At 30.5% G+C, this 26,005-nt stretch overlaps 2 protein-coding genes across 10 annotated transcripts; both read left to right on the top strand.

Annotated features, from left to right (window-relative positions):
• The first annotated feature begins 1,532 nt into the window (after positions 1-1,532).
• On the top strand, positions 1,533-2,734 carry LOC137807865 (transcription factor MYB114). Of its 2 annotated transcripts, none has more exons than XM_068608700.2 (4): positions 1,533-1,630; positions 1,753-1,912; positions 1,989-2,118; positions 2,200-2,734. In XM_068608700.2, the coding sequence occupies exons 2-4, from the start codon at positions 1,792-1,794 to the stop codon at positions 2,534-2,536; spliced, it is 588 nt and encodes a 195-aa protein (XP_068464801.1). In that variant the 5' UTR covers positions 1,533-1,630; positions 1,753-1,791; the 3' UTR covers positions 2,537-2,734. The 2 variants fall into 2 exon arrangements, with proteins under 2 accessions (XP_068464801.1, XP_068464799.1); XM_068608698.2 differs by lacking the exon at positions 1,533-1,630 and adding an exon at positions 1,647-1,681.
• A 7,994-nt stretch (positions 2,735-10,728) lies between these two features.
• On the top strand, positions 10,729-25,058 carry PEX14 (peroxin 14). Of its 8 annotated transcripts, none has more exons than XM_068608692.1 (12): positions 10,855-11,346; positions 15,112-15,359; positions 15,502-15,541; positions 15,689-15,882; positions 16,053-16,242; positions 16,377-16,466; positions 16,847-16,884; positions 17,019-17,061; positions 17,141-17,208; positions 23,233-23,277; positions 23,671-23,739; positions 24,405-25,058. In XM_068608692.1, exons 1-12 carry the CDS (start codon positions 11,289-11,291, stop codon positions 24,885-24,887), a joined length of 1,566 nt encoding a protein of 521 aa, XP_068464793.1. In that variant the 5' UTR covers positions 10,855-11,288; the 3' UTR covers positions 24,888-25,058. The 8 variants fall into 8 exon arrangements, 4 of the variants coding, with proteins under 4 accessions (XP_068464794.1, XP_068464793.1, XP_068464795.1 ...); XR_016519169.1 differs by having other exon boundaries at positions 10,976-11,346; positions 16,735-16,884; XM_068608693.1 differs by lacking the exon at positions 23,233-23,277 and having other exon boundaries at positions 10,729-11,346.
• Positions 25,059-26,005: the final 947 nt, after the last annotated feature.

The following is a 26,005-nucleotide window of genomic DNA, read 5'->3' on the forward strand; positions in this document are numbered from 1 at the left end:
TTTTTACATTAAAAACTTTCTTCGGAAATATGCAAAGAAAGTTGTCTGAATATATATTTATTTAATTATTTTATTTTATTTTACTTTTTTACCCTTTTTATTTATATTTAAATTATCATTATTTTATTTAAAATAAAATTATAATTTAAATATTAAAAATATAATCAAAATTATAAAAAATAATTATTATAAAATAAAAATAATTAATTATATTTTATATATAATAAATTATAAATATAAAAAATAGTAAAAATAAATATATTTTTTAATAATAAAAAATAAATTTATATAATAATTATATTAATTACAAAAGAGTAAAGATAAAATAATATTATTATTTAATAGAAAAATAAGTTTTTATTAAATATTTATAATTAAAAATATTTAATTAAAAATTTCTAAATATAAGAATAAATTAGTAAATTTACATTTTTATTAATTAAAAAAATATAATTTCAATCACATCCATCATATCACTCACAAACTTTCATAAATTTTCCTCACACTTTTCACTCTATTTACCTTAATCCAAACATCCTAACTTTCTTTACACTTTCTTTTCAAATCATCTCAAATTCAAAGGTTACTGAACGTATATGAAAATATATGAATTTTTTTAAGATTTAAAAACAGGAAAGTTGATGAGGGTATTGACTTAAAGAAGTGTTTGTCAAGGAACTGAAAAACTAATAAAAACCTAAATCAATTAAATAATATTTAATAATACATTTTAATTTATTTTTTTTAAAAATCTGCCTAAAATATTTTTCATTTCTTTTTTGTTTCACTTATAAAATTTAAATAAAACTATGATATCATAGTTTAATTATTCTAATAATTTTATTAATATCCACTCTTATATATAATTTAATTTGAAATATTTTAGATATAATTTAAAAAATATAATAAATATCTAACATAAAAGTTTTTTTATATAAAAAAGTATTGGTTATATTTTATTTTTTTAACATTTGTAAGATTATCCTTAGAAGATCTGGTATCTCACATTTATTGCTTCTTCTATCTTCTCCCTCTATTTTTGTCATATCACCTGCAGGATGTCATTGATATTTTAGTTACGTATACCAAAATTTTCTATTTCAAATACCTTCTTTCACCAGTACCCAACACTCCTGAACCCTCCTGTGCTTGTGCTGATTTATCTTCCCCTCATTAAATGCCCAAATGAATCAAAAGGGTGCAATTTTTAATTTTTTTTAAGTAGGTAAATTTAAGAAAATTATGTAAATACATAAGACCCACATCTTCAAAGTTTAAAGTCTAAATTTCTAAGCATAATTTTTATTTATTTATATTTTCAATATGAGATTAAATATGTCTGGAAGTTTAAGTGTGATACGATAGATTAACAAAAACCCTAATTCAATTTCATAAATCAAATTGAGATTTAACTTTGATATTATCTCTAGTTGGAAGATAAGATGTACAACTTGGCAAAATGTTTTTTCCTTTTTTTAATATCACTGAATCAATTCATCACTTTTTTTTACATGGTTCCTCCCTCTTTCCATCTTCTCTGTTGCGAATTCTTTCTCAAATAATATTTCATTTAAAGAAAAATTAAATGTGAACTCTGGGAAGAGAACTGGTGCTATATATTTATATAGAAGTAAGTGTGTTATGCCACAGGTTCTGTTGAGCAGCTTCGTACCAGAAAAGAGTAAATCCATTGATCCCATTCAAGACCTCTCCTCGAATTTTCTAACTTAGTTCCTTTGCAATTACTTTCAGGACTCAAGCTAAGAAGACACAGGCTTCAACTTTGCAACAATGGAAGCTTATGAGAACGAATCTAAGAAGGGGTTCTGGAATGCGGAGGAAGACTCGGTTCTAACTAATTACATAAAAAAGCATGGAACTGGGAAGTGGAACCGGATTCCTAGAGTGACAGGTAAGCTTGTGTGTGTATAGTGTTAGTTTTCATAGTCTTATCTCATTGATGCTCTTTGTTCTCATTTTGATTGTAGGGTTGAAGAGAAGCGGGAAAAGTTGCAGACTGAGATGGATGAATTATCTAACTCCTGATGTTAAGCGTGGAGATTTCTCAGAAGAAGAAGAAGACCTTGTTCTTCGGCTTCACAGTCTCCTTGGAAATAGGTTATTTCTTATTATTAGACCAGTTTTTGCAAGAATAAAGTGTTGTTTTGATGGTATTTACGAAGGGTTTTTATTGTTAAGGTGGTCTTTGATCGCGGGGAGGATTCCGGGGAGAACAGACAACCAGGTGAAGAACTTTTGGAACACTCATTTAAGCAAGAAGATTGGTGTTGATAACAAGAAAAGGAGAAGAGGTTGTGTGAGAGCAAAATATGTCCCTAGAGCTGAAGCAGAAGGTAATTGCAACACTGGTGAAGGTGATAAACTTGTTGATGAAAGTTGGAGCGATGATCTAATGGAGTTGGCAAGCATGCATGAGGCGATTATGAGAGATGATTTTGGCTGTACCTTTTCTTTTCCTAATGCTGTGTTTGATCTATGCACTGATTCTTTTCACCACTCTTTCTTTGGCCTTTGATTGGGTTCTTGTAAAACCATTATCCTCAACAGATCTTAAATATTCACTACTCCTCCCAACCACATATACTAAGATCAACCATCCAACATCTCTCTCCTCTCCATGTTACTTTTTATTAATATCATATGTATTTTATTCTTTCATTTATATAAAAAAGAAACAACACTTAGCAAGGTGTTGTGTGAAAATGATTAGAAATGATTGTTCTTAATCATCTAATTAATGATTTTTCTCTTCTAATATATTTTCAGCTGATTTTTTAATTTAAATAAATGTTATCAAACAAGCTTAATACACTATTTTTGTCACAAATTTAATTACAGTTTTTCGTGACTATTTCAGTCACTAACACCATTTACATATTTAATCATTAAATCAATTATTGTATATTAGTGACGAAGAAAATAATGATTCACGTTGCTTGGTCACTAAATTAATCAGTATTTAATTAGTGACTAATTTTGATTATTTGGTGACTGATTATTTAGAAATCATTAAAACATCTTGTTCAAAAGATTATTAATTTAACAGGTCATATGTATTAAATCCTGTCATATTAAATTATTTGGTACTGATATTATTATGCGTATAACTATGTGAATTTCACAGTAAGATAGTATGACATGCTGCATATCTCTAAAAGTCCAACTCAATACAAACGTATAACATTAATAATTATAAACATGCGACTATTTATACAAATCAGATTCATATTTTTTTAGTAATATATATATATATATATATATATATATATAAATTCTATTAATCCTTTTCAAGTTCAACATCTAATATGGTAAAATACCAAACATAAATTTATATATGTAAATCAATTTCATAAAACAAGTTATATGGATATATAACTAACTATAAACAGACTTACAATCCACTGCCAAATTATTATTTTTTCACTAAAAATAATGTTTTTACTACCCATCAAGACATATATCTCAATAAATATTATATTAAAAAACATTAAATTTACTTTTAAATATTAGTATAGACCTGCAAAAGATTATTTTTTTAAAGAAAATTAAAAAGTATATAAATATTTTTAAATACAGGAAAATATGAAGGATTAGACCAAAGCCAAAACGGTACATATGTAATTTATACTTATTAATAAAGAACTTTAAGAAAAGATTAGATGGAAGCCTATTATGAGCACATGCATTCCCTTCACGAAAAAAATGAGAAATCTTAAACCTAATTTTTCTACAGTGGTTAAGACAAATGTTCCACCTATTACAAAACATTCAAGGAACATTAGTCTTAGCAGTAAATGCAGCACAAACCAAGGCAGAATCACATTCAAGACATAAACTAGTAAACTAGTAAAACTCATCTTGTGAGCTTGTTCAATAACATGTATAACTTCATAAAACTTAGCAACCAAACGGTCTGAACATCAAGGAAAGCAGAGAAATCACTAATAAATTCACTCATACTCCCACGAAAAATACCATCACAAGTAGCAAGACCAGAAGAACCCCTAGTAGCACCATCAATGTTTATTTTAACCCAACCAAGAGAAGGAAACTCCCATCGAACAAGAAGAGGAGATAAAACTTTATCACAACGAGTATTAATACCGAAAAACTTAAGCACATTGAAATCAAACATATCATTTTGCATAAAACTTTTAGACAAATTACCAACTAGACAAATGAGATATTTAATGATCGAAATGACCATAGAAACATCAATTTTAACCTAAACTCTAGTATAATTCCTCATATGTCATATCATCTAGAAAAAGTTATCACAACAAGTTTAATCAAATTAACTAAAGGTCTACCATCACTCTTAATAAAAGAAAGAAGATAATCCACATAAGAGAAATGAGAAGTAAGAAAATTTTTCCGAACTCAACTCCAAATATGCATAGCATCAGGACATTTAAAAAATAAATGGTGAATAATTTTTATTTTTTTTTAATAATACTTTTTTCATGTGATGCCAAATAATTGTCGTTATTTGAGATGTCAACCTAGTTAACATGTCAAGTTTAATAGTGATGTCTAACCTAAGAGGTTTTGTAAAAAATATATTTTTAAATGATTTAGATGTTTATAGAGGCAGTTTAATTAATTTGAAGTCAATGTTAACTTTTTTAATAAATAACTATGATTGATAAGAATAATCTTATTTGAGTGATTGTATAAATAATGTAGATCAAAATATTAAATCTGAGAAATTATGAAAAGTTCTTACACACCAAAACACATTTGTAGACATGCGGATGTTAGTGTAATTACCTTATCTTGACCTGTAGAAAGAATTAAGATTCACTTGCAAATCAATACATTTAGAATGAGTCGTGGTAATAGTTCTATGCAGACATATTTATTAATTAAAAACTATACTTTTTACGCAATGAAATAATTAGAAATACATTTCACTTTCTACTATTTTCTTTATTTGTTTTTGGCCAAAACAATGGATGCATATAGGTACCAAATTCCGTGTTGTGTCCTTAGTGAAAGAATCCAAGGGCTATTATTAATTAATTTATGTACACTAGCTTTTGGTCCTATGTTTGGTCACAGGGATATGCTCCACCTGGCCAAATAACTACGCAGACAGTTCCTATTTTTCTGCCCACAAAACAAACTATAAAATGCTTCTCTCTGTCACTGCACCCTAGCTACTCTTCATGCCGTATTCTTCTTTCTTCCACACATTGCTCCATGCCAAAACTTTTTTGTGCTCACCATCAATAAAGGATGAATCAACATAGAGCTCAATATGAATGTTTGGTGGACTTCATACAAGAGATTAAGTGTTGAGAATATCATATCTGCTAAATATTAAGATATTTATATATATAAGATAAGTATATGTTGAACAATTGGATTGGGTTGATTAGGCATCATGTTTAGTGAATGAGCTTAATCATTGTGTCTATTTTATAATTTTTATTTAAAGAGATTATTGTACTTGTAATTGGCGTGCAACAGAATATAATGAAAACCTAATAGTTGCCCGTGTAGATGTAGGTTGCAGTTGGCGACCGAACCACGTTAAATCTTGTGTTGTTTATTTTCTGCCGTTGATTCGTGATTATGTGTGTTGCTTCCGCGTTTTTCCTATCCGTATAAACTTTATTTTAAAAGTCAAATTTATAAGTGATTGAATTATATTTTTTTTAAATAAAAGCTTTCATGTTAGGTATCACTATGCCACTTAAGATCTCAGCTAGGCTGACACCTCAAGTAACAACAATCATTTACCATCACATGAAAAAAAAAATATTATTAAACAAAAGAAAAAAGAAAAGAAAAAAAAAAATACAAAAATACGGGGGGACTAGACCAAAACCCATATGTTAACAAAAACGATATATAGGTAGACTATACCTATTCATAAAGAATTCTAAGAACAGACAAGGTGGAAGCCTTAGTGATTGAATTATATTTAAAATTCATTTTATTAAACTTATTTGATTTATATTAATGATACAAACTTTACAGGTGAATTATTTTAAAAATAGCAAATTAAAAATATTTTATAGTATAAAATGGATATAAAAAATTTATTTTAAAAATTGAATTTATAAGATTGAGATTTAAAATTTATTTTATTAGATTTATTATAAGTATATTAATAGATATAAATTTTACTTTATAAATCAATTATATAAAGTTGAGTAAAGGGTGATATCTTATATTCATCTGAAAATTGTGGTTTTTTTTAATATAACTCGTAAACTGTAATCCTATTGGCTATAATTTTTTTGTCATCTACCAATTACTTTACCCGTTATTACTAAATATTCTCTTTGTCTATTTATTTATAACGTGAGACTTTTTTATTTGATAAGATTTAGATGTTTTGAGAATGTCCTTTATAATTTCATATCGGCGAGCTACGTACTATTTATAATTTCGACATACGAACACAAAACCCTAAACTAAAATACTTCATTGCTTTTAAAAAACTTAAATAATCTGGTTCTAATTTAAAGAAAAGTAATTATATATAAATAATTATATAAGTTAGTTAATATTAATTTATATATCATGATTTTAATTTAACATATTAGCCTATATATTTATGTTATTGACACATAAAATTAAATTAAATTATTTATAAAATATGTTTAAAATATAATTTAATTTAAAAATATTATATATTTTTTAGAATATAAAAGGACATAAATAAAAAAATGCAGTTTTTTGTATAATTAATTTAATTTTTTTTAATTTATCTGTAAAAATATTAATTAAATTTCATTTTAGAAAATTATATATATTTTTAATAAAAAATATCATTTAAACACAATTTATGTTTCGTCTTATATAATTGCTGGAGATGGAGGAAATGTGGTTCAGTGACACAGATAGAGGATGGAAGCATGATAAAAGGATTTTGAAGGATAAATTATTTATTATTAATAAAAATAAATTTAAATATTAATAACTTTTTTATTTATAAAAAGATATTTAATTTAATAATATAGTAATTAATTATTTTTTTCATTAAAATTGGTTTTTATTTACTAATTTTTTAGTAGTAAAAATTATTTAAAAAAAGCTAAAACCTACTTGAAATAACTTTAAAATATAAAAAATTGTTAAATCATATATATTTGTGGAGGTAAACAGCTTAATAATGAAAAAGAAGTTGTAATGGCTAATTTATCAACATTTATTTGAATAAAATCCATTGATAATAATATAGTTGCAAGCATTCATTATAGTGACCATAAAGAACACATCATCCTCCAGTTATGCTTAAGAACATTTTTTAGAAATAATCTAAATTTATTAACATTTCCATGACTAATATATTAATATATTTTACTTTGTACGTATGACTAAAAGGTCTTGAAGACTAATTAGCAAATGGTTAAGGAGGCAATAAATTTTTGCATGTTTTTATTTTATTTTCATGAGTTTTACTTCTGTTTTCTTTTATTTATGATTAGTTATTTTGCTTCATTTTTCATTTTGTTTAAACAAATTATAAAAAGTTACATAGAGTTTTAGAATTATGGATGCATTTACTGGAAAAAAAATATTGAGATATGTCTTTCTTTGTGATTAATGAATATGATTAATCTTTTGTAAATTGATCACTTATAACACAGTTGAAAGATTCGACCTTTGTATGAGATTTTAGTTTGATCTGTAGTACAATGTCTGTTGGATCCTTAGTTGGTAGGGTTATAGAAAATCTGTTTTTGGAGTTTTGTATAAGGATTGAGACACCCTGAAGTATCTCATTTTATTTATAAAAAAAAAGTTAGAAAGATTTCACATTTAAATTTGAAGTGTTGGTATTGTTTCCATACGAGCGATTTTATTTCTATTTCTTTTATTGCATGATTGAATATTTTGGGTAAAGAAAATACCAACGCTTTATTTAATATTTATCGAGTGAGCTAAAAGAAACCAAACTAACATGAATTATCATTTATTACCAATTGAGCCAGATATTTTTTTTTTTAAACTTTAAGCCCAATGTTTTCCACACCTTAAAAAGCATGAGAGTATCTATGTCCACAAATAGTAAGAATTCTGAGTTTGGGGTGTTTGATTATCTCACATGCTAAAAAAAGATAAATGTTAGGTACATTTCAATGTAATGGACATATGTCAACATTACTATCCTAACTAGTCAACAAAATATATATATATATATATATATTATCATTCAAAGCAATTTAAAAAAATAAAATCTAGGCAGAAGAAGTATGTTATGAGGCCATGTATAGAAAAAAAAAATCTAAAAAGATGGAAAAAAAAAAGATGAAACAGAAAGAACCAATAAAGGAATGACGATTAGAAGAAAACTTGAAGAGCTTGAAAAAAAAAATTAGGAAGCATAAACATTTTTTGTAAAAATTGATAAATTTTTATTTTAAATATATTGAGAATATTCTAAGAAGTTCTATAATAATCTATTTTCTTCTAAAATAGAGTGGAAAGAATAAAAAAACTAACTTAATTACTTGGAGATGCTTCCTGGACATACTTTCTAATCTTAAATAAGGAGGGTCTCTCACAAAATACTTAAATAAATATTATTGAATTAAGATTTTTTTTGTGAGATTTTGGATATATTGATAGTTTTACATTTTGCCTGGATTTTTATATTGGAGAGTTACGTGAAACAACATTCTATTTATCATTGACTTATGAAAATGTGGTGTTTCAGTTTAATCTTTATTTTCATAAACTTAAACACATGGTTAAGACTGTATTTAATTTCTTAAGATTGTCTTTGATTTCTTGGTTAAATCTTTCTAAATTCTTCTGAGTATGAAATAGACATTTTTTTTTTGTCTCATCACTTTGTCAATTAATGTTGATAATTAATTAAAACTTGAAATTACTTATTGGTGTTTAGTATTTCAAAAGGGAATTCAGTGTGGAGATTTCACAGAATTATGAACAACTTATATAAAAGATTATTACACCACCTTCAATTCAAAATCTTAAGATAATAAATTTTTGGTTTTTTTCTTTATGTTTTAACTTTCTCATTTATATTCAATGTGAGACTCAAATTCACACATGAATTTCTAACAAATTTCCCACTTATATGTGAGTCTCTTTCACATTAGTACAACCCTCCTTAAGTAAAAATATTTTTAACTTTAATGATGAACTTTACTTGTACAATTGTTTATCATAATGGAAAATACTTATCTGAAATCCCTATTAGAAAGATTTTCGATACAAGGTTTATTCTATATTGTACTCGTCCAAGCTAGTCATAAAGACAAATCATCAACTTTGATATCATTGTTGTGGGTTATGGTCTAAGTTTTTTGAAAATAGAGAAGAAGAACCAAGAGGAATACACACTAGAAGCTTGATAAAAAAGATCATAGAAGAAGAAATAAAAAGAATATTTAAAAGGAGTTTTATAAGGGGAATAGTTAAAGCTTTAGAGAAAAGTAAATAAACTTTTAAATTTGTAAAACTCTTAAATCATAGAATATTTCTTAATTATGTTGAAATGTTTTACAATTCAAGAGTTACCAAAAGAAGCATGTGGACGGGTTTTGAAAAGTATAAGAGAAGCACATGAATAATTTCAACCTAACACATGTTACTTTCACGAGTATAACGATTGGTTATAACTTCTTCACTTATGTCATAAACAAACTTGGTACCATATAGGTTGGTTATCATGTGTTTTTCCTTGATTTAAAGAATATGTATTTTTTTAATTTTAAGAAACTACCATGTGTTAATCTAGTTTAAGAGTTAACATAAAAGTTGATTGTAAGATTAGGAAATTTAATTTTAGATTAATATTTCATTTTCTTAAGTCTTTCATTTTTCTTATTCTTAGACTAAAATATTAATCGATAAAATGAGACATTTTCTTTTTGTAAAATAATTTGAAGATTGAATAAAATTTTCTTTTTGTGAATACACATCTTAAGAGTTTTCTACTCTTTAGTTCTTATCTTAAGTAACTTTCAAAAGTCATGACTTTTCTTGCGTTTGTCCTTTGCAATTCATCATATGTTATGTTTTTATTTTTAAGCCTCATTCTATTCTCTTTTTCAATTGCTTAGTTGTTCTTATTTGTTTCTTCATTGTAAGTGTCACAAACTTAACCATGGATTCTCTTTTCTTCTACCATTAAGATCTTCACAATGTTTTTAAAATTTAACTCATATTAATAAAATTAATATTAATTTTACATATAATAATTTGATATATAAATTACAATACATGTATGTGTTTAAAAATATTAATATTACTTTTTATTTCTTTACAAATATTATTATTTTATAAATGGACCAATTCGAACTAAGCATATTTACATTACGGGTTAAATGGGCTGCATAAAAATGTCTCAGTTTAATTACAATTATTTTAGTTCGATCTAACAAGTTCGGTAGATTTTTGAGGACCAAATTTATTTTGACTCTTATGTTTTAATATTTGGTGTCAATTTTTATATCGTTATACCACCGCACCCAAAATATATTCAACGTATAACTTTTCTTATTATTAGAAATCTAACTGATCAACTAATAAGTTTCAAGTAATAAATTGTACACCAACAAGATTTCCTCTTTACCAAACACCCAAGAGGAGAAAAGAAATAGATAAAATTATTGTTAAAAAATTAACTATTTACTTGGACCAACTTCCTTACTCATTAAGCTTTATCTTTACCTCATTGCCTTCCTTAGATATATAATTTTACAAGACAATAATATTTCTAAACTTAAGAGAAAAATTTAAAAAATGATTTTATATACAATTTTTTTTTTATATCCAACTTATATATATTATATTGCCTAAATTTAATCATTAAATCAAACAAAATCATTTTGACTTCTCATCTTTGTTTTATTTTACTTCTTATTTAAACAACTTCAAAATCAGGTTCAATTTCCATTTTTTTTTTTATCTTGTTTAGCTTTCTTTATCGTGGAAAGCATAAAGATTTTCTGAAATTAATGCCCATAAAAGTTTAAGAGGGGAATGAAAGATGTTGGTTCTTGGGCCAATTGGGTGTTGCGTAGAGTAGAAGAGGATATGGTTGGAGAAGGAGAAGAGAAGAACAAATAAAACCCTTCATTCATTCTGTTTGTTTTCTTCAGCTAATCCACTCATCTTCACTGTAATCTCATCCTCTGTTTTCCCTTTCACACTCTAACCACCTTCGTCATCACTCACCCTTACTATTATCATTATTATTATTATTATATATCTTTTGGTCCTTTCGCTTCGGGCTTGAAATTCCAACGCAGGACTGAATTCTCAGTAGTGTAGCCGTCATGGCCACCCAATCGCCGCCGCCTCCTCCCACTCCCACTGCCACGGACGAAAACCAAGGTTTTCATTTCCTTCTCTTTTGCCGTTGATTCTACCTTTTGCTTTGAATTGCAACTTTTTGCTTTCTTTTCTTCCTGTCTTTAGTCACACGTGTACTATTGCTATTCATTACAAATAAAAAAATTGCGAAGCTCTTCTTCTTCTTCTTCCATTTTCTGGTACTAAACACCACACACCGTGTTTAAAATCATTGGAATAGTGGAATTACTATAACTTTCTGAACGACAGATATAATGCATAAATAAAGTGAATTTGCAAAGTCTGTGGTTCCAACCAGAATATATTTGTTCCAGAGTCTTGGGACTTCCAAAATACTATTATGTTGTTTGTGTAACTTATTATTACTGTTTTCTTAATTCCACCGAATGACCAATTTGTGGTTCCAACTAGACTAAAGAATTTTCTGCTTACTTTTTTATTTTCTCTTTAGATTAATGATTAATCGCCTACATTTATGATCATCGGGTGCTACAAGAAAGATTCGTTAGTTTCTTTGATGAGTTCTCCCCACTTTAAGTCCTCTATTCAATTGGAACTGGACATTTGCTCTATCTTATATAGTTGGTCTCTGGCTTGGAAAAAAGAGGACGGTTGGGTTAGGCAATTAACGGGCTACTTAAAAGTTAAAAATTTGTTTAATCTTCAAGACATGGATAATGATTGGATAGTACTATTTCTTGTATGGGTTGAGTACCATATTAACTGGACAAGAGCTGTTGCGTTAACATCTGAGTGTAGTGAAACATAAGTTATTACTTGAAAGTAGGATTTGTCTCGACACTTCGAATGTAGACCACCACTTACAGGTGAATCTTGTGTTAACAATGATTGGGATAAATATTATTTGTGTCTTCAGGAAACTATGTGGGTAGGATAAAAGGCAAAGAAATTAAACATTTTGGGTTTTGAGCTTCCTTTACACCGACATAACAAAGTCTAGAAATTGTGTAGGCATAATTTTAGATAAGGTGTAGACAATGATATTGTGGATGTCAAAGTCAAAGTGATACGAATCAAAGAAGCATTGGAAGCAATTAGGCATATGAAACGAAGCTTGTACAAGAGTTGAATCTCATCCTTGCCTCAAGTCATGAAATGTTTCATGAGAGACATTAATGAATGAGCACAGGAACAAGTTAACAAGAATTTAAACACAAAAACAATTCTATTGAACCAAATTGAAATGAATATAATTCAAATGAACCAAACATAATGGAGTTATATGACAAACAGAACAAAGAAATAAAAAACAAGCACAAAACATGGACTGAATGGAGTATAATAAGAAAGTGACTGAACAAAACAAGTGGAATAGAAGAACTCAAAATAAAAGAGCAAAGGTGAGAAGACCAAGGAGATGGAAGCAAGGTTTGCCACTTTGAGTTGGAAACTTCATGTTTCCTTCTCCAAGATAAGCACCATAGGTTGAATCACCACTTAACTCCTAAGGACTAAGATAACACTCTCCAGAAATGGAATCACACTCACAAGTGCAAAAGATTCTCTCTGAATCTCATATATCAAGAAGTGAATTACAAGAGACTAGATGACTATTTATAAGTGAGTGATCCGAAAATGGCAATAAAATTTACAAACATAATTCCTAAATGAAATGTAACTCCTAATTCTAGACTAATCTAATGTTTAACTAAAATTTAAGATACACAAGGAGGAAAATTTGAATTTTAAAATTCAAATCCTTGGCTACTTGAAGCCTGACCAAATATTGGAGGCATGTCCCATGGATTAGTCATGCTTTTTTTGCTCCTTTGTAGCACATGCTTTCCTTGCCTCCATATAGCTCTGCTTGGCCAAGAATTGTAGTCTACATGGGCTTCAATTGTACCTAAAAATTACAAAGAAATAAATCCTACAATTTTATGAGTCCATGAAATAGAAAATAAAGAAAATCAGAAATTATATTTATGAGCAAGAATATTTTCTTTTGTCATGCTCCTTATGATTCTTCTTGGAATGATGTATTCTTGTTCTTCTTCTTCATTCATGAACTCATCACAAAGGGTTATGACATAGGATCATAGCTCTAAATTTGGAATGAGACAATTTTAATGGTATTAGTGCATATGCACAGGGTTAGTTAAGAGAGAACCACAAGATCAAATTCTAGTAGGATTTAGAATGTTTACTTCAGAAAATAACATTTGGAATATGATTTTCCTATGAGGTGATCTACATGGTATCATAGATGGGAATTTAGATGATATGGGGTTTGCATGAGGGTTTGGTCTTAGGGAAGCAAATGCAGAGGATAAAACTATTCTATATTTTGCTTCAGTTTTTGAACCTTTGCTAGCACTTGTTTTAAGAAAATGGAGAAGTGTCTTAGAACAAATAGAAGTGGGATGGCATGTTCTCAAATTGATTTATATGATAAAGCAGTTGGATAGAAAGCTCTACAGCTGTTGCAAAATCATACTTGGAGAGAGCTTGATTACTGCTCACAAGGTCTAGGTTAAGGTCCTTATTGGTGTATGTGCCAAGAGAAAAGTAACTAAAAATGGTGAAGGTAGGTTTTCAAAGATCAAATAGTGAAAAATGAAGGATGAAAATAAAACTTTTAGAGAGGGATTTTGGGAGGCACATGGTAGTGCTAAGAATAGGTGCATTGAGATGACTAAAGGGATTAAAAAGGTAAGAAAACAGACACTTAGTGATTAATAGGGCTTTGACCATATGGTAAAGATTCTTAGTGGTCGGATGCATGTAAGCAACATAAGATTAAGAGGGAGACTAAGTTTATTAAGAGTGGTTATTTATATATAAGGTAACTCCAAAGATTAACTTTAAGATGTCTGTTAGATTAAAAAAAAGTGGTGAGGATAGAGAGTATATACTTAAAGGTTCTTTGTGTAATTTGATCTGTCCTTTTATATATATACATATATGTAAAGCTTATAAAATGGCTTAGGTATTCCTCACTTTGTGAGCTAGTTTTTGAGGTTGAGTAAGGGCCTAGCCTAAATTCAAGAAGGATTAAGAAGATAAAGTTTTTTAATCACATGACAAGATATCAGGGATCGGTGGTAGGGCTACTTTAAAAAGCATGTAATGAAGGATACTTGATTTTATTGCACTTTGATAGGCTACATACCATAGATGGAGCTCCAAAATTATACCTTCAATTATAGATTTGGCTTCAGGAATTTGAGGTAAAAGAAGCATTGAATAGGATTGGATACTGGAAAAGTAGTTCAACCGATAGTACACCCATAACTTGAGTTATGGAAGGATCAAGGAGAAAAAAGTATAGGATGACTCATAAAGTTGTTTAACATGATTATAAGTCTTAAGATCATTTTGGAGGAATGGAGAAAGTCTTTGATCCCTATCTATAAGGACAAAGGTGATATACAAAATTGTGCAATTTAGGGGGGGTTAACCTCATTAGCCATTCCTTGAAGCTAGCCTTCGGATAGGATCATTGTATCGGATAATATGCGTAAACTTTTAACCTGACAAGACACCCTTTAGGAATAAATTATATTTCTTGGCAGTCATGTGCCAAAATAACAATAGCTTAAATTGTTAGGTGAAGACACACTAATGGTTTTTATATTGCGTCTCTATTCGCTTCCTTGTTTTTCTTTTTTCACGGGTTTAGTGGCCTTGGTCATTTTATTATACTATTTGCTACTGAATTTGAATGTTTCCATACTTAATTGGATTTGATAGTGGATTGTTTCAGATTAAGTATTGTTTTGAGTATGATAAAATTGATTTGCCGAGTCTCTTTTTGAGGTTTAGGTTCTGAAATTGTGCAACCAGCAAATATGAATCTGCAAAACACCAGAGAAGAAGAGCCTGCTAAACCGAGTTCAACTCCCTCAGTATTTGTAAACTCACAACCATTGAGGGAAGATCAAGTACAGAATGCTGTGAAATTTCTGTCTCACCCAAAAGTTAAAGGTTCACCTGTCCTCTATAGGCGATCATTTTTAGAGAAGAAGGGCCTTACAAAGGAGGAGATTGATGAAGCCTTCCGGCGAGTGCCAGTATGCTTGTTTTCTTAAAATTATTTTACCAGTCACCCAAAATTTTCTAGATTGTTCTCTTACAGGCAACCAATTGATTATTAGTTTATCAATTTGCTTTATGTTCATTTGTTTTAATCCTTACCTTTGGTTCAAATCGCAGGATTCAGCTCCAACTGTGCAGACAGGTGGTGTAAATCAAGGTGAAGTGTCTAATATTGAAGTTTTCCTCTGTAACTTTGGACTGAGTCAAACTGCATGTGAAATATCTGTTTAACTTGCTTTTCAATAAAACTGGATAGGTCTTGCTTGAGTTACACTTTGAACATGGCTTATTGTTATGCTAACAGATGGGCAATTGAAATCATCATCAAACAATCAGCAACAAACTCAGCAAAAAACTTTGCAGCCGATTTCACCTGCTTCTACTGGTGTTAATACTTCATCAGGAACATTACCACACTCCAGGTTTCACTGGTCCCATGCCCTTATTGCAGTTGGATTACTGGCTGCTTCAGGTGCTGGAACAGCTATAATAATTAAGGTATCATTCTTACTACCTACTGTCATGCATAATCTCTTCTAAGTGGATACCTTAAGGGTGAGTTTTTTTATTGACATTTTACATCCTTTCTTGTGCTTGATGTCTCTCCAAGTTTTATCACATTGCTGTTTGATCCGCATATAACTTTCAAAGCTTGCTTCATGTTTTAGAAATCTTTTCTCCCCCGGTTAAAATCTTGGATACGTAAAGTTGTCCTTGACAATGATGATGAACAACTAAAGAAAACTGATGACAAACCAACATTGATGGAAGAGGCTGCACAAGCTGCAAAATCAGCTGCAGCTGCAGCTGCCGAAGTGGCAAAAGTGAGCCAAGAAATTCTGGCTTCAAAAGGTGAAGGTGGGTTTATAGAACTTTAATTTGCATGCAATAAAATGTCTTTGATTTTTTTTAATACTCTTACATTCCTTGGACTTCTTCTATTTATGAGAAATTAATGTAGTTATTACTGCATCTGGTGTTATAATTTCCAGAGAGGAGATACTTTGTGGAAGTTGTGAGCCTTTTAGACGTGCAAGTACAAGAAATGAAGTCAATGACAAATGCTATAAGAAGATTGGAAGGTAATTGATCATTGCCATTTTGGACTGACGATAAGTTTTCAATGCTTTGAATAATTTATGCAGGGTTTGATTTATGATTTGCCAAACTTGTATATTTATAACCCCTTAAGAGCCAACAAAGTGGCTCATGGAGACCAAGAGCTTTGACAAATATTATGCACATTTTAACTATTCTAATTGGGTTCTAGCTTTATGATTCCCTTGAATTCAGCTTTCATTCAATTGTTTGAGGATTATTGATGGCTTACCATGCCCAAAATTCTTGCAGATTTCTGATGGAGGTTTTAAACAATATTTCAGATTTTTTCCTTAAAAGTTCTTATTGAATATCTGTTTGTCAATTTGTCAACAATATAACTTATAATGGAGTTTCGTCTCAGGGCAAGAAGATCTCCGAATCAGTCAAACAAGTTCAAAGGTCAGATATAAATAGACATACATGGGGACTGTCTCGGCATCTTTAATGAACTTTGGCACAGCTGATCCTCATATAAGTTGTTTAAAACAAAATTTGACTTTTGATGACTGCAATTTTTTTTTAAATATATGCAGCAACTGATTGTGAATGGCAAAGCCGACCATGACTTGCGTTCAGGTTGTCATAGTAATTAAATCTCAGTTTAATTAGTCTTATCTTCTGGAATATTTACCTATCATCAGAATATCATGTGCAGTGAGATCTTCATCTCCACCTGCATCTGTTGAACCATCAAGTGGTCTTCATCCAAAGTCATATATGGAGGTATTATTTATCTTGTTTTTGTAGGATATCTTATTTTCTCTTAGCTGTATCTTCCTTCTCTTCTCTGTCTCTAAATTTCTTTTAAACAACTACCCAAAATCAAATTTTATTTTGAATTTTTTCTAAAGTAGATAATTGAAGGAACAAAAGTCCATAAATATTTAGAAGCTTTTTGTAGGAACTCCTGCTCATCATATTCATAAACGTGAAAACAGAAACGATAAGATTTGTTATTATTGTTCATCATCAGATTGCAATCTAAGGCACTGCTCCACCCTGCTACAAAGAAGTTTTGAGAGAAGCCTCAAACTTAGTATTTTTAACTGACTAAAACTTTCTCTGCTAATTTGTCGATAACATAACACTATGGGGCTTTTATTATATAGGGCCTGAAAGTACCAATTGTTCAAGCATTGATTTTAGTTGCAGTGTAATTGTACTTGTAGAATTATTAACATGTCCTGTGGTCCAAATTATAGAAGTTAACTTTTGCAAATTCTCATTAAGGAGCAAATTGATACTAATGCTAGGAAGAAAAAACATGGGATACCATCAAATTGGCTGAATTAAGCCAGCTGGTTTTCTTGTGCTCAAAGGAGGAATGAGGTTGGAATTAGAGGCATTGTCTCTATCCTCACAATAGAGAAGAGGACAAGTTTGTAAATAGTCAGGATAGTTGGCATGGTGAGATTGGAGTGGCAATGGTTTGTGGGTGTAAAAGAAACTGAGCAAGAGAGAATCTTGTAACAAACTGAATTGTATACATTTCATTAACATGTAAAAGAGGAAGGATTCAAGTGAATTTATAGCTAAGCTTTAACAGGGGAGATACCTGTTAATAGTAATTAATAATGTACATAAAATATTTGCATACAAAATATAATTAAATATATGTTCTAATACCCCATCAAACTCAAGGAGAGAATTTTTCAGGAGAAAAACTCTTCACATTGAGGTTGCCTCTGAGAAAAGCAAAACGAGCTGAAGAAAAGGGCTTGGTAGCTTGGTCAACACATCTGCCCACTGATCCAAGGCTGGAATATGATAGATGAAACACGGTTTGGTCATAATATTTTCCCTCAGAAAACATCATATGAGCAATTGACACAATATTTTTTTTGTCACAAAGAAGAATCGGAGTAGTGAATGAAACACGCAACTCGATGAGCAAAGTAAAAACCCATGTTAGTTTGGTAGAAGTTTGTGCCAAACTTTTGTACTTACACTCACTATTGGAGCTAGTAGTAACTCTCTACTTGCAGGACCACCAAGATATTAAATTGGGGCCAAGATAGATGCTTGCTCTTGAAGTAGAGCGTTTGTCATCAACATCATAAAAGGCTTTAAATGACAAAGATTATAGTCCACGAAACAAAGTACCTTTAAGGTACCTTAGTATTCATTTAACCACAACCCAATGTGATTCTAGTGGTTTGCCCAAAAATTCACAAACTTTGTTAACAATAAAGCTAACTTCTGGTCTAGTGAGAGTGGCATATTGCAAAGCACCTACCACAAAACGAAATAGAGTAGGATCTGAAAAATATATTAGCCCCAAAATTTTAGATAATTTGTAATTAGAAACCATAGAGGAAGAAATGGAATAAGCTTCTGCCATATTTGTTTTGTGAAGCAAGTATTAATGTATTTACTTTGAGTCACAATAATAGAACAATTAGGTAAATATTTTATTTCCAGACCAAGAAAACAATCTAGATGAGCAAGTTGTTTGAGAGAAAAAGCTGCATGGAATTTATTTGTAAGCTGCTGAATCAGAGCAATGGAGCTTCCAGTGATTATGATATCATCAACATATACTAGAAAATAGACAACCTGAGATTGATGTCTGTAGTCAGAGTGATGAGTTACATTTACTGCCCCGGAAAACTAAATTGACGAAATGTGGTTGTAATTTGTCAAACCATTGTCTGTGTTGGAGATGCCACATCAATTAGAGATAAAGATATTTCATAATATATAAGCGGTGCAAACCTCGTCTTATAAGCCGGTTTTATAAGATTGAGTTAAAATTAAAGTCCACTTCTTAATAGTCTCGATACTTGTTTTAACCCATAAAGTTTCAACTTACCAACAAGAGATCTATCCCCAACCTCAAATCTTGGAGGTTGTGTCATATAAATTGTTTCTTGAGGAAGACCATTCAAAAAGACATTATTTACATCCATATGAAAGAATTTCCACCCATGTGAAAGAGCAAGAGTAAGAATAACTCTTATTGGAATGGGCTTTACCACTAGAGAAAAGGTTTCATGAAAATCAAACCATGCACTTGATGAAACACCTTAGCCACCAAGCTTGCTTTGTATTTATTTATAGAGCCAACAACATTTTCCTTGACCCTAAAAAGCCATTTGCCACCAATAGCTTGTATGTGAGGAGGTAGAAAAACTAAGCCCCATGTATTTTGCTTCAAAAGTGCATCATATTCTTGCTGGATTGCAGCTAGCCAATTAGCATCCTCAAGTGCATGCTTAACAATTTTAGGTTATGAAGGAGTAAGGAACAATGAAGGATGAGTTCTAGACTGATGAACACCAGATGTAGACTGAATTTGCAGGATAGGAGTTGACTACTGGAGCTAGAACAAGGACAAAAACAAACTCAGAAGAGGATGGATTAGAGGTGGTAGGTGGTGTGTTAAAAGATTCAAGTGTAACAAAAGGTGCTGGTGGAGGAGCTGGGAAATTTTGAGGTGGTGTAAGATTGGGATGTAAGCTTAAATAAGAGTTATCATCACTGAAAAGAGTTAGGTGCAATAAAAAAAAGATCAACATAAGGAAACCTATGTTCATTAAACAAAACATCTTTTGAGATATATATTTTATCAGTAGATGAAAGACAATTATAGCCCTTGTGTGAGAGAGAATACCAAGCAATGGAAGTCGAGCAATGAAAATATTCTTGAGATTTAAAATCAAGCTTGTGAGAATGATAAGGTCTCAATAAAGGAAAGCAAGCAAAACCAAAAACTTTGAGAAAATGAAAGTCAGGATCCTTATTGAAAAGGAATGACAAATTTAAGAGAAGTTGTAGGCAATCTGTTTATATGATATACAACAGTGCTAAATGCATAATACCAAAATTGTTAAGGAAATGAAGTGTGATGCAATAAGGTGCAATCCAAATCCAAATCAACAATGTGTATGTTTTCTTTCAACTATACCATTATGATGGTGCGTATGATGACAAATGAATCTATGAGAAATACCATGACTAGTTAAAAAGGTAGTAAATGGTCAATATTCTCCACCCCAATTAGATTGAACATTCTTTATTTTAATTAAGCTAAAATTCAACCATTGGCTTTTTGGAAGATAAACAATGTTTTAGCTTTAGAATTTATAGAAAAAATTCAAGTGAACCTTGAATAGGCATCAATGAAAGACACAATGTTTATATCCTACATAAAGATGTAATGTGAGAAGGTTCCCAAAGATCATTGAACATTAGTTCTAAAGGAGAATAGACAGAATTAAAAACCCAAGAAGGCAATTTGTGACTTGCCAAACAACAAAAGGAACAAAAATAAGAGTAAATTTTATTGGATGGAGAAATTTTACAATGAGTCATTACAAATTTCATTGCACAATTGTTTGGATGACCCAACCTAATGTGCCACAAACTGACATTGCTAGATGTTAAAATTGTACAACAAGAATCTTTTGCAACATTAGTTTTTTTTCATCAACTTTAACAACACTAAACTAAGAGCTCTTTGTTGTTGAACTACTAAAGGATTTGGAAGATGACATTAGCACAAAGGAGTGATCTTGAAGCTCGAGACTATGAAATGAATAAACTCCATCAACACCAAATATTCCTCGAAGAAGGATGTTATTTGTGCGCTGAGATTTGACAAGGCACATGTCAAGATGAAGTTCAAAGTATACAGAGTTATCTTTGGCAAATTGGCTAACACTTCTTAAGTTTTTTAGTAATAAAAGGGACATATAACAAATTGTTAAGTTTAAAGGTCATGTGTGAATCATTAGGTGAGACAAATGAAGAGGACTAAAGACCATAAATTTTTAGACCTTCACCATTGCCTGTCTAAGCAGTGTTCCCATACATAGTATTAGGATTAACCCAATTGATTGAGGTCTTGAAGGATTCGGCATAATAAAGAATAAATTCTTGTGGATGGATCAATAAGAAATTTAGATTGAAAATGGTACATGTTCATTGTCTGACCAAATTTAACATTGATTTGACATTGAAAATTAACAAATCTACCACCACCACGATCTCTACTAGAGCTGCCACCATGACGAGCGATGCCACCACTAGAGCCATCGTGATCAATGAAACCACAACAATTGGCGTCCCATACCACAAGAGTGATTCGATCCAAGAACATAAGACATAACTAATTTGGAGAGAGTAGACTGAATCCAAACAAGTAATGTTTGGTCTTGAACATCCCACGCATGATACTTAGGATTAACATGATCAAATGCGTGATACTGTTGAGTAAGATCACTGGTTCAACATCCTGTCTCCAATGGAGATAATTCAAATTGTTGAATGTAACGGGCTTAGCCCATAGTTTATATTATTATGTTATTATGTTATTGATTATGTTATTATTCTCATTTATAAATAAAGACCTCTATGTGTGTATTTTACACAAGGGATATAAATCATAAATACATTTTCTTCATTCTTAATACAAATCATCAAACTTCTTAGCAATGAAGTTTGGAAAGGACTGTGATGCAAAAGCTATGTACATTAGTGAAGACATCAAAAAGAGAACCCTAGAATTTGGGAAGAAGACACGGTGAAAATCGGTTTTAGATACCATGTAAAAAAGACTAAACTAGAGAGAATTTTGTAACAAATTAAATTGTATGTGTTGGAGATCCCACAGCAACTAGAAATGAGAATATTTCGTTGTATATAAGTGGGTGCAAACCTCATCCCATGAGCCGGTTTTATGGGGTTGAGTTAGGCTTAAAGTCCACTTCGTAATATGGTATCAAAGCCATTTAAAGCCTATCCTAGCGAGTGTTTGTTGGGCCTATCGTGCCACCCGCTATCGGGCCGTTATCGAACCACCCATAATATGTTGTCGCACGCACGAGCTGTCACTCTCGGCGTGAGGGGGTGTGTTGGAGATCCCACATCGACTAGAGATGAGAATATTTCATTGTATATAAGTGGGTGCAAACTTTATCCCATGAGCCGGTTTTATGGGGTTGAGTTAGGCTTAAAGTCCACTTCGTAATAGTATGTATTTCATTAAGTTGTAAAAGAGGAAGGATACAAGTTTATTTATAGCTAATCTCCAACAAAGGAGATATTTGTTGGCAGTAATTAACAGTTTTATTTAATTGATACAAGAGAGATGGTTGTTAGCAATAGCTAACAGCTGTAACTTTGTACACACAACATAACATACAAAATATAAGAACATACTCTAATAATGGGCGAGAATGAAGAAGAGGTAGGCATGAATTGTGATGTTTTAGATATGGAATTCTCTTTGCATCAGGGTCCCATTATTATCATTTTCTTTTCTGCATTTTTTCCTGAGAATTATTTACGGAGGTCTACCTCTGAGTAAAGGAGCTAGTCCTATATATTCCTATAATAGTGCATCCGCAATGCTGAAAACCTTGAATAGACACAATTATTAGCAAGGTTCTGGTTAGAAACCCCAACTGGTTGTTGAATGGACTAATTCAATATGAGTGGTGCAGCCATGCTTTTAAGAAACTACATGCATTTTTGCTGGCTCTAATAAATGCATCACCTTTTGAAAGGTCATCTACTCAAAATAATTGCTTTTGTTGTCTGTCATGTGGACAAGGACGTAAAGATTGAAAAATCTCATGTATAGTAGCTCGTGTAGTATATATGAAAGTGTTAATTGCCTCAGTTTTGATAACTGCTTACTAGTAGTTAATGGTTTGTTTGTACTTTCTTCATATCTGTTGGAATGGATACAGAGTGTTATCTATTTTTTAAGATTTTGTTGAGTTTTACAATTTTTTCTTGCAGATAATGGCCATGGTCCAAAGAGGAGAGAAGCCTTCTAATATTAGAGTAAAACCTTTATGCTTTTTAATCTGGATAAAATTAGTTGCTTAATAAATTATACACCTCGTGCACCATCAATATAAAATTATAAAATTGGTCGACTTTAAAGTTTGATATGTGAGGAGAGGTGTTAATGTGGAGAAGAGTATGGTGTGCAAATAAGATTACACGACAACTTATGTTTAAATTTTGTGTTTATTCCTCTCGAAGCTATTAATGTCTACCATTAGAGAGATAGACACTGGATTTGAACATGCAACAATACCGCCAAAAGAATTTAAACATGACCCTGTCATATTAGAATTTGACGTGAGAGGATCCATTTCTACTCCCCTATACTGGATTTTCAAATTTTATGTGGCCACTGTTAATTTTATATAACACTGGGTTTTAATGCAGGATATCAGTGATTTACCCCCCAACCCTAGTCAACAACCATCAAATCCACTCTTAGTGCCTAGATCCAAGGTTTATTACAAAATACTTTGCGTTTCCTAAATATTTTAGGTTTATGAAGTTTTTTTATCTTATTTTGGTAATCTTTAAGGATTTTCTGTCAATGAACCAATCTGCAGCGTGGTAGCTTCCCGATTTTTGTAATCTAATTACTGGCCATATTTATCAAGATATGTTCTGCAATTCGACCATCATGGAAAAACTATTGATCTTGTCATAAATTAATTTCTAGATTATGTTTTGCCAAGATATTTCAAGCTTACATAAACTAAATTCTCTGGTAATTTTGTGATCATCTACTGTTTGAGAAACATCAAATTACTGGGGTAGTTCTAAATTGGTCTTTATATCTTTTAGAAAATTGTGCCGTACTACATACTTTTTTTCCTTGGCCATTACTTCTGGCTGAAGTTTTATTTAGGCGAAGATTGGAAAAAGGATTGGAAAGAATTGGAAAATGAATAATTTGTTTGTTATATTTATTAAGATAGGCTAATGGCAGATTTTCTTGTTTTTAATCTGAAAGATAGAATATTGTGGTTTTATTTAACCCATGCAACGAACATTGAGTGGTGCAGTAAAGACACAAACACACGCTTATGAAACTGTAATATTCCTTTCTCAGTTGTATTATTTCATGTGAATCTGATTTTATGCTTCAACTTTCCTTGGTATAGCCTTGGGAGGTTGGTCAGGTGCAAAGCACGTCAACTCAGATGCTTCAATCTCAAGTAAATGGTGAAGACTTGAATACCAAGACCCAGGATACGTCTCTAGTAAATGGGGATGATCCATTGCCCTGGTGGCAGAGGAAAAATGTCAGAATCACAGAGATTGACAATGAAAATGAGTCTAACGGAGTACCTTTTGCTGCTGCATCCAGTCAGCAGCCAGTTCAACGTGTATGGGTTCCTCCTCAACCTCCACCCATAGCTATGGCTGGGGCTGCAGAAGCAATCAGACGCCCAAAGCAAGTGGCCCAAAAGGAACAGATGTCAGATAATCAGTCAGTGGCTCATTCTTCTGACAGCTCTGATGACGTGCAAAGGGTCTCAAAGCTATTGGAATCTGAAGGTGCAGTCGAGAGCAGCAGTGTCAGCTCAGTTCCCAGATCAAGTGAGATACAAGAGGAGAATGAAGTCAAATATGATGAGAAATGAAGGTGAATCGTGATGTATCACGAAAAACATGAAGTTGGAAATAGCACTTGAAGTAGCTCATATTCTGAATAAGCTTGTTAAAATCTTTGTTTCATAATCATATATGTTTTGTGCTTTGAACTGGACATCAATAAAAGATGCAAATGCTTGTCTCTTTCTATGCAAGAAAAATGTTGTCTACGATTATGGATGCAATCAGCCTTTCCCAATTGTAAAATACTGATGCGGAATATGCTAATCTCATGTATTGTAGTATTTAGAATTTAAAATATCTTAAAAACAAGTATTTTATTTGAATGCCGCGAAGCAAATCTTTAACAAACTAGCGGCAATTGCAAAGGAAAAAACTGAAGACGAGCAAAGAAAATGTGTCTTCATAGCTTAGGATCTCAAGTAGTATCTTATCTCTCGTCATGATTTTATTTACATGAACTGTATTTTTAATTAATTTAATTTATAATTTTTTTATAATTAAAAAAATATTAAATTCATTTTATAAATTATTTCCATATTTTTATTTTAATTATTTATTTATTATGATATAATAAAATATATATTAATAATATAACATAATCGATAATACACTTTACATATTATCGATTATGATACTTTCTCACTAAATCTTCGCACAATAGTTAAAAATGTTTTAAACTATAATTTCTCCATGGTTTTGTACAAATTTCTTTCTTTACATTGTAAATATATACCTAACATACTCTAAACAATAAAATATATTAATGTCTACTTTATCTTATAGGTATATTAAGTGATAACTAAAATTTACTATTTGATTTAGGTTAATTAAATACAAAGAAAAACCCTTATTTTTTAATCATGAATAAAAAATCAATCTTGCAACCATTGTAACATTTGTGATGAAGAATAAAAGATAGAATTATGTTAGTAGGTTGTAATAGTTAATGTTATTATCTTTATGTACATTATTTGTCATTGATATTATTTATAAAGTTATATATTTTTAATTATATATATTGGTGTATATTATTTTATTTATAATATTATTATTGCATATATATAAGTGTTAATAGGAGGTGGTGACCCTCTCAACTCCTCATGTGATGACTATATAGAAAAGTGAACAACAAAGCTAAAGAATC

Source organism: Phaseolus vulgaris, chromosome 3 (genome assembly GCF_051622355.1).
Source record: "Phaseolus vulgaris cultivar YP4 chromosome 3, ASM5162235v1, whole genome shotgun sequence".
Taxonomy (NCBI): domain Eukaryota; kingdom Viridiplantae; phylum Streptophyta; class Magnoliopsida; order Fabales; family Fabaceae; genus Phaseolus; species Phaseolus vulgaris.

Coding starts and splice junctions, on each gene's coding strand:
- LOC137807865 (XM_068608700.2), top strand. CDS start 1,792: ATGGAAGCTTATGAGAACGAATCTAAGAAGGGGTTCTGGAATGCGGAG. Junction 1,913..1,988: donor CCGGATTCCTAGAGTGACAG/GTAAGCTTGTGT, acceptor TTTTGATTGTAG/GGTTGAAGAGAAGCGGGAAA. Junction 2,119..2,199: donor CACAGTCTCCTTGGAAATAG/GTTATTTCTTAT, acceptor TTTATTGTTAAG/GTGGTCTTTGATCGCGGGGA.
- PEX14 (XM_068608692.1), top strand. CDS start 11,289: ATGGCCACCCAATCGCCGCCGCCTCCTCCCACTCCCACTGCCACGGAC. Junction 16,243..16,376: donor TCTGGCTTCAAAAGGTGAAG/GTGGGTTTATAG, acceptor TATAATTTCCAG/AGAGGAGATACTTTGTGGAA. Junction 23,278..23,670: donor AGAAGCCTTCTAATATTAGA/GTAAAACCTTTA, acceptor GTTTTAATGCAG/GATATCAGTGATTTACCCCC.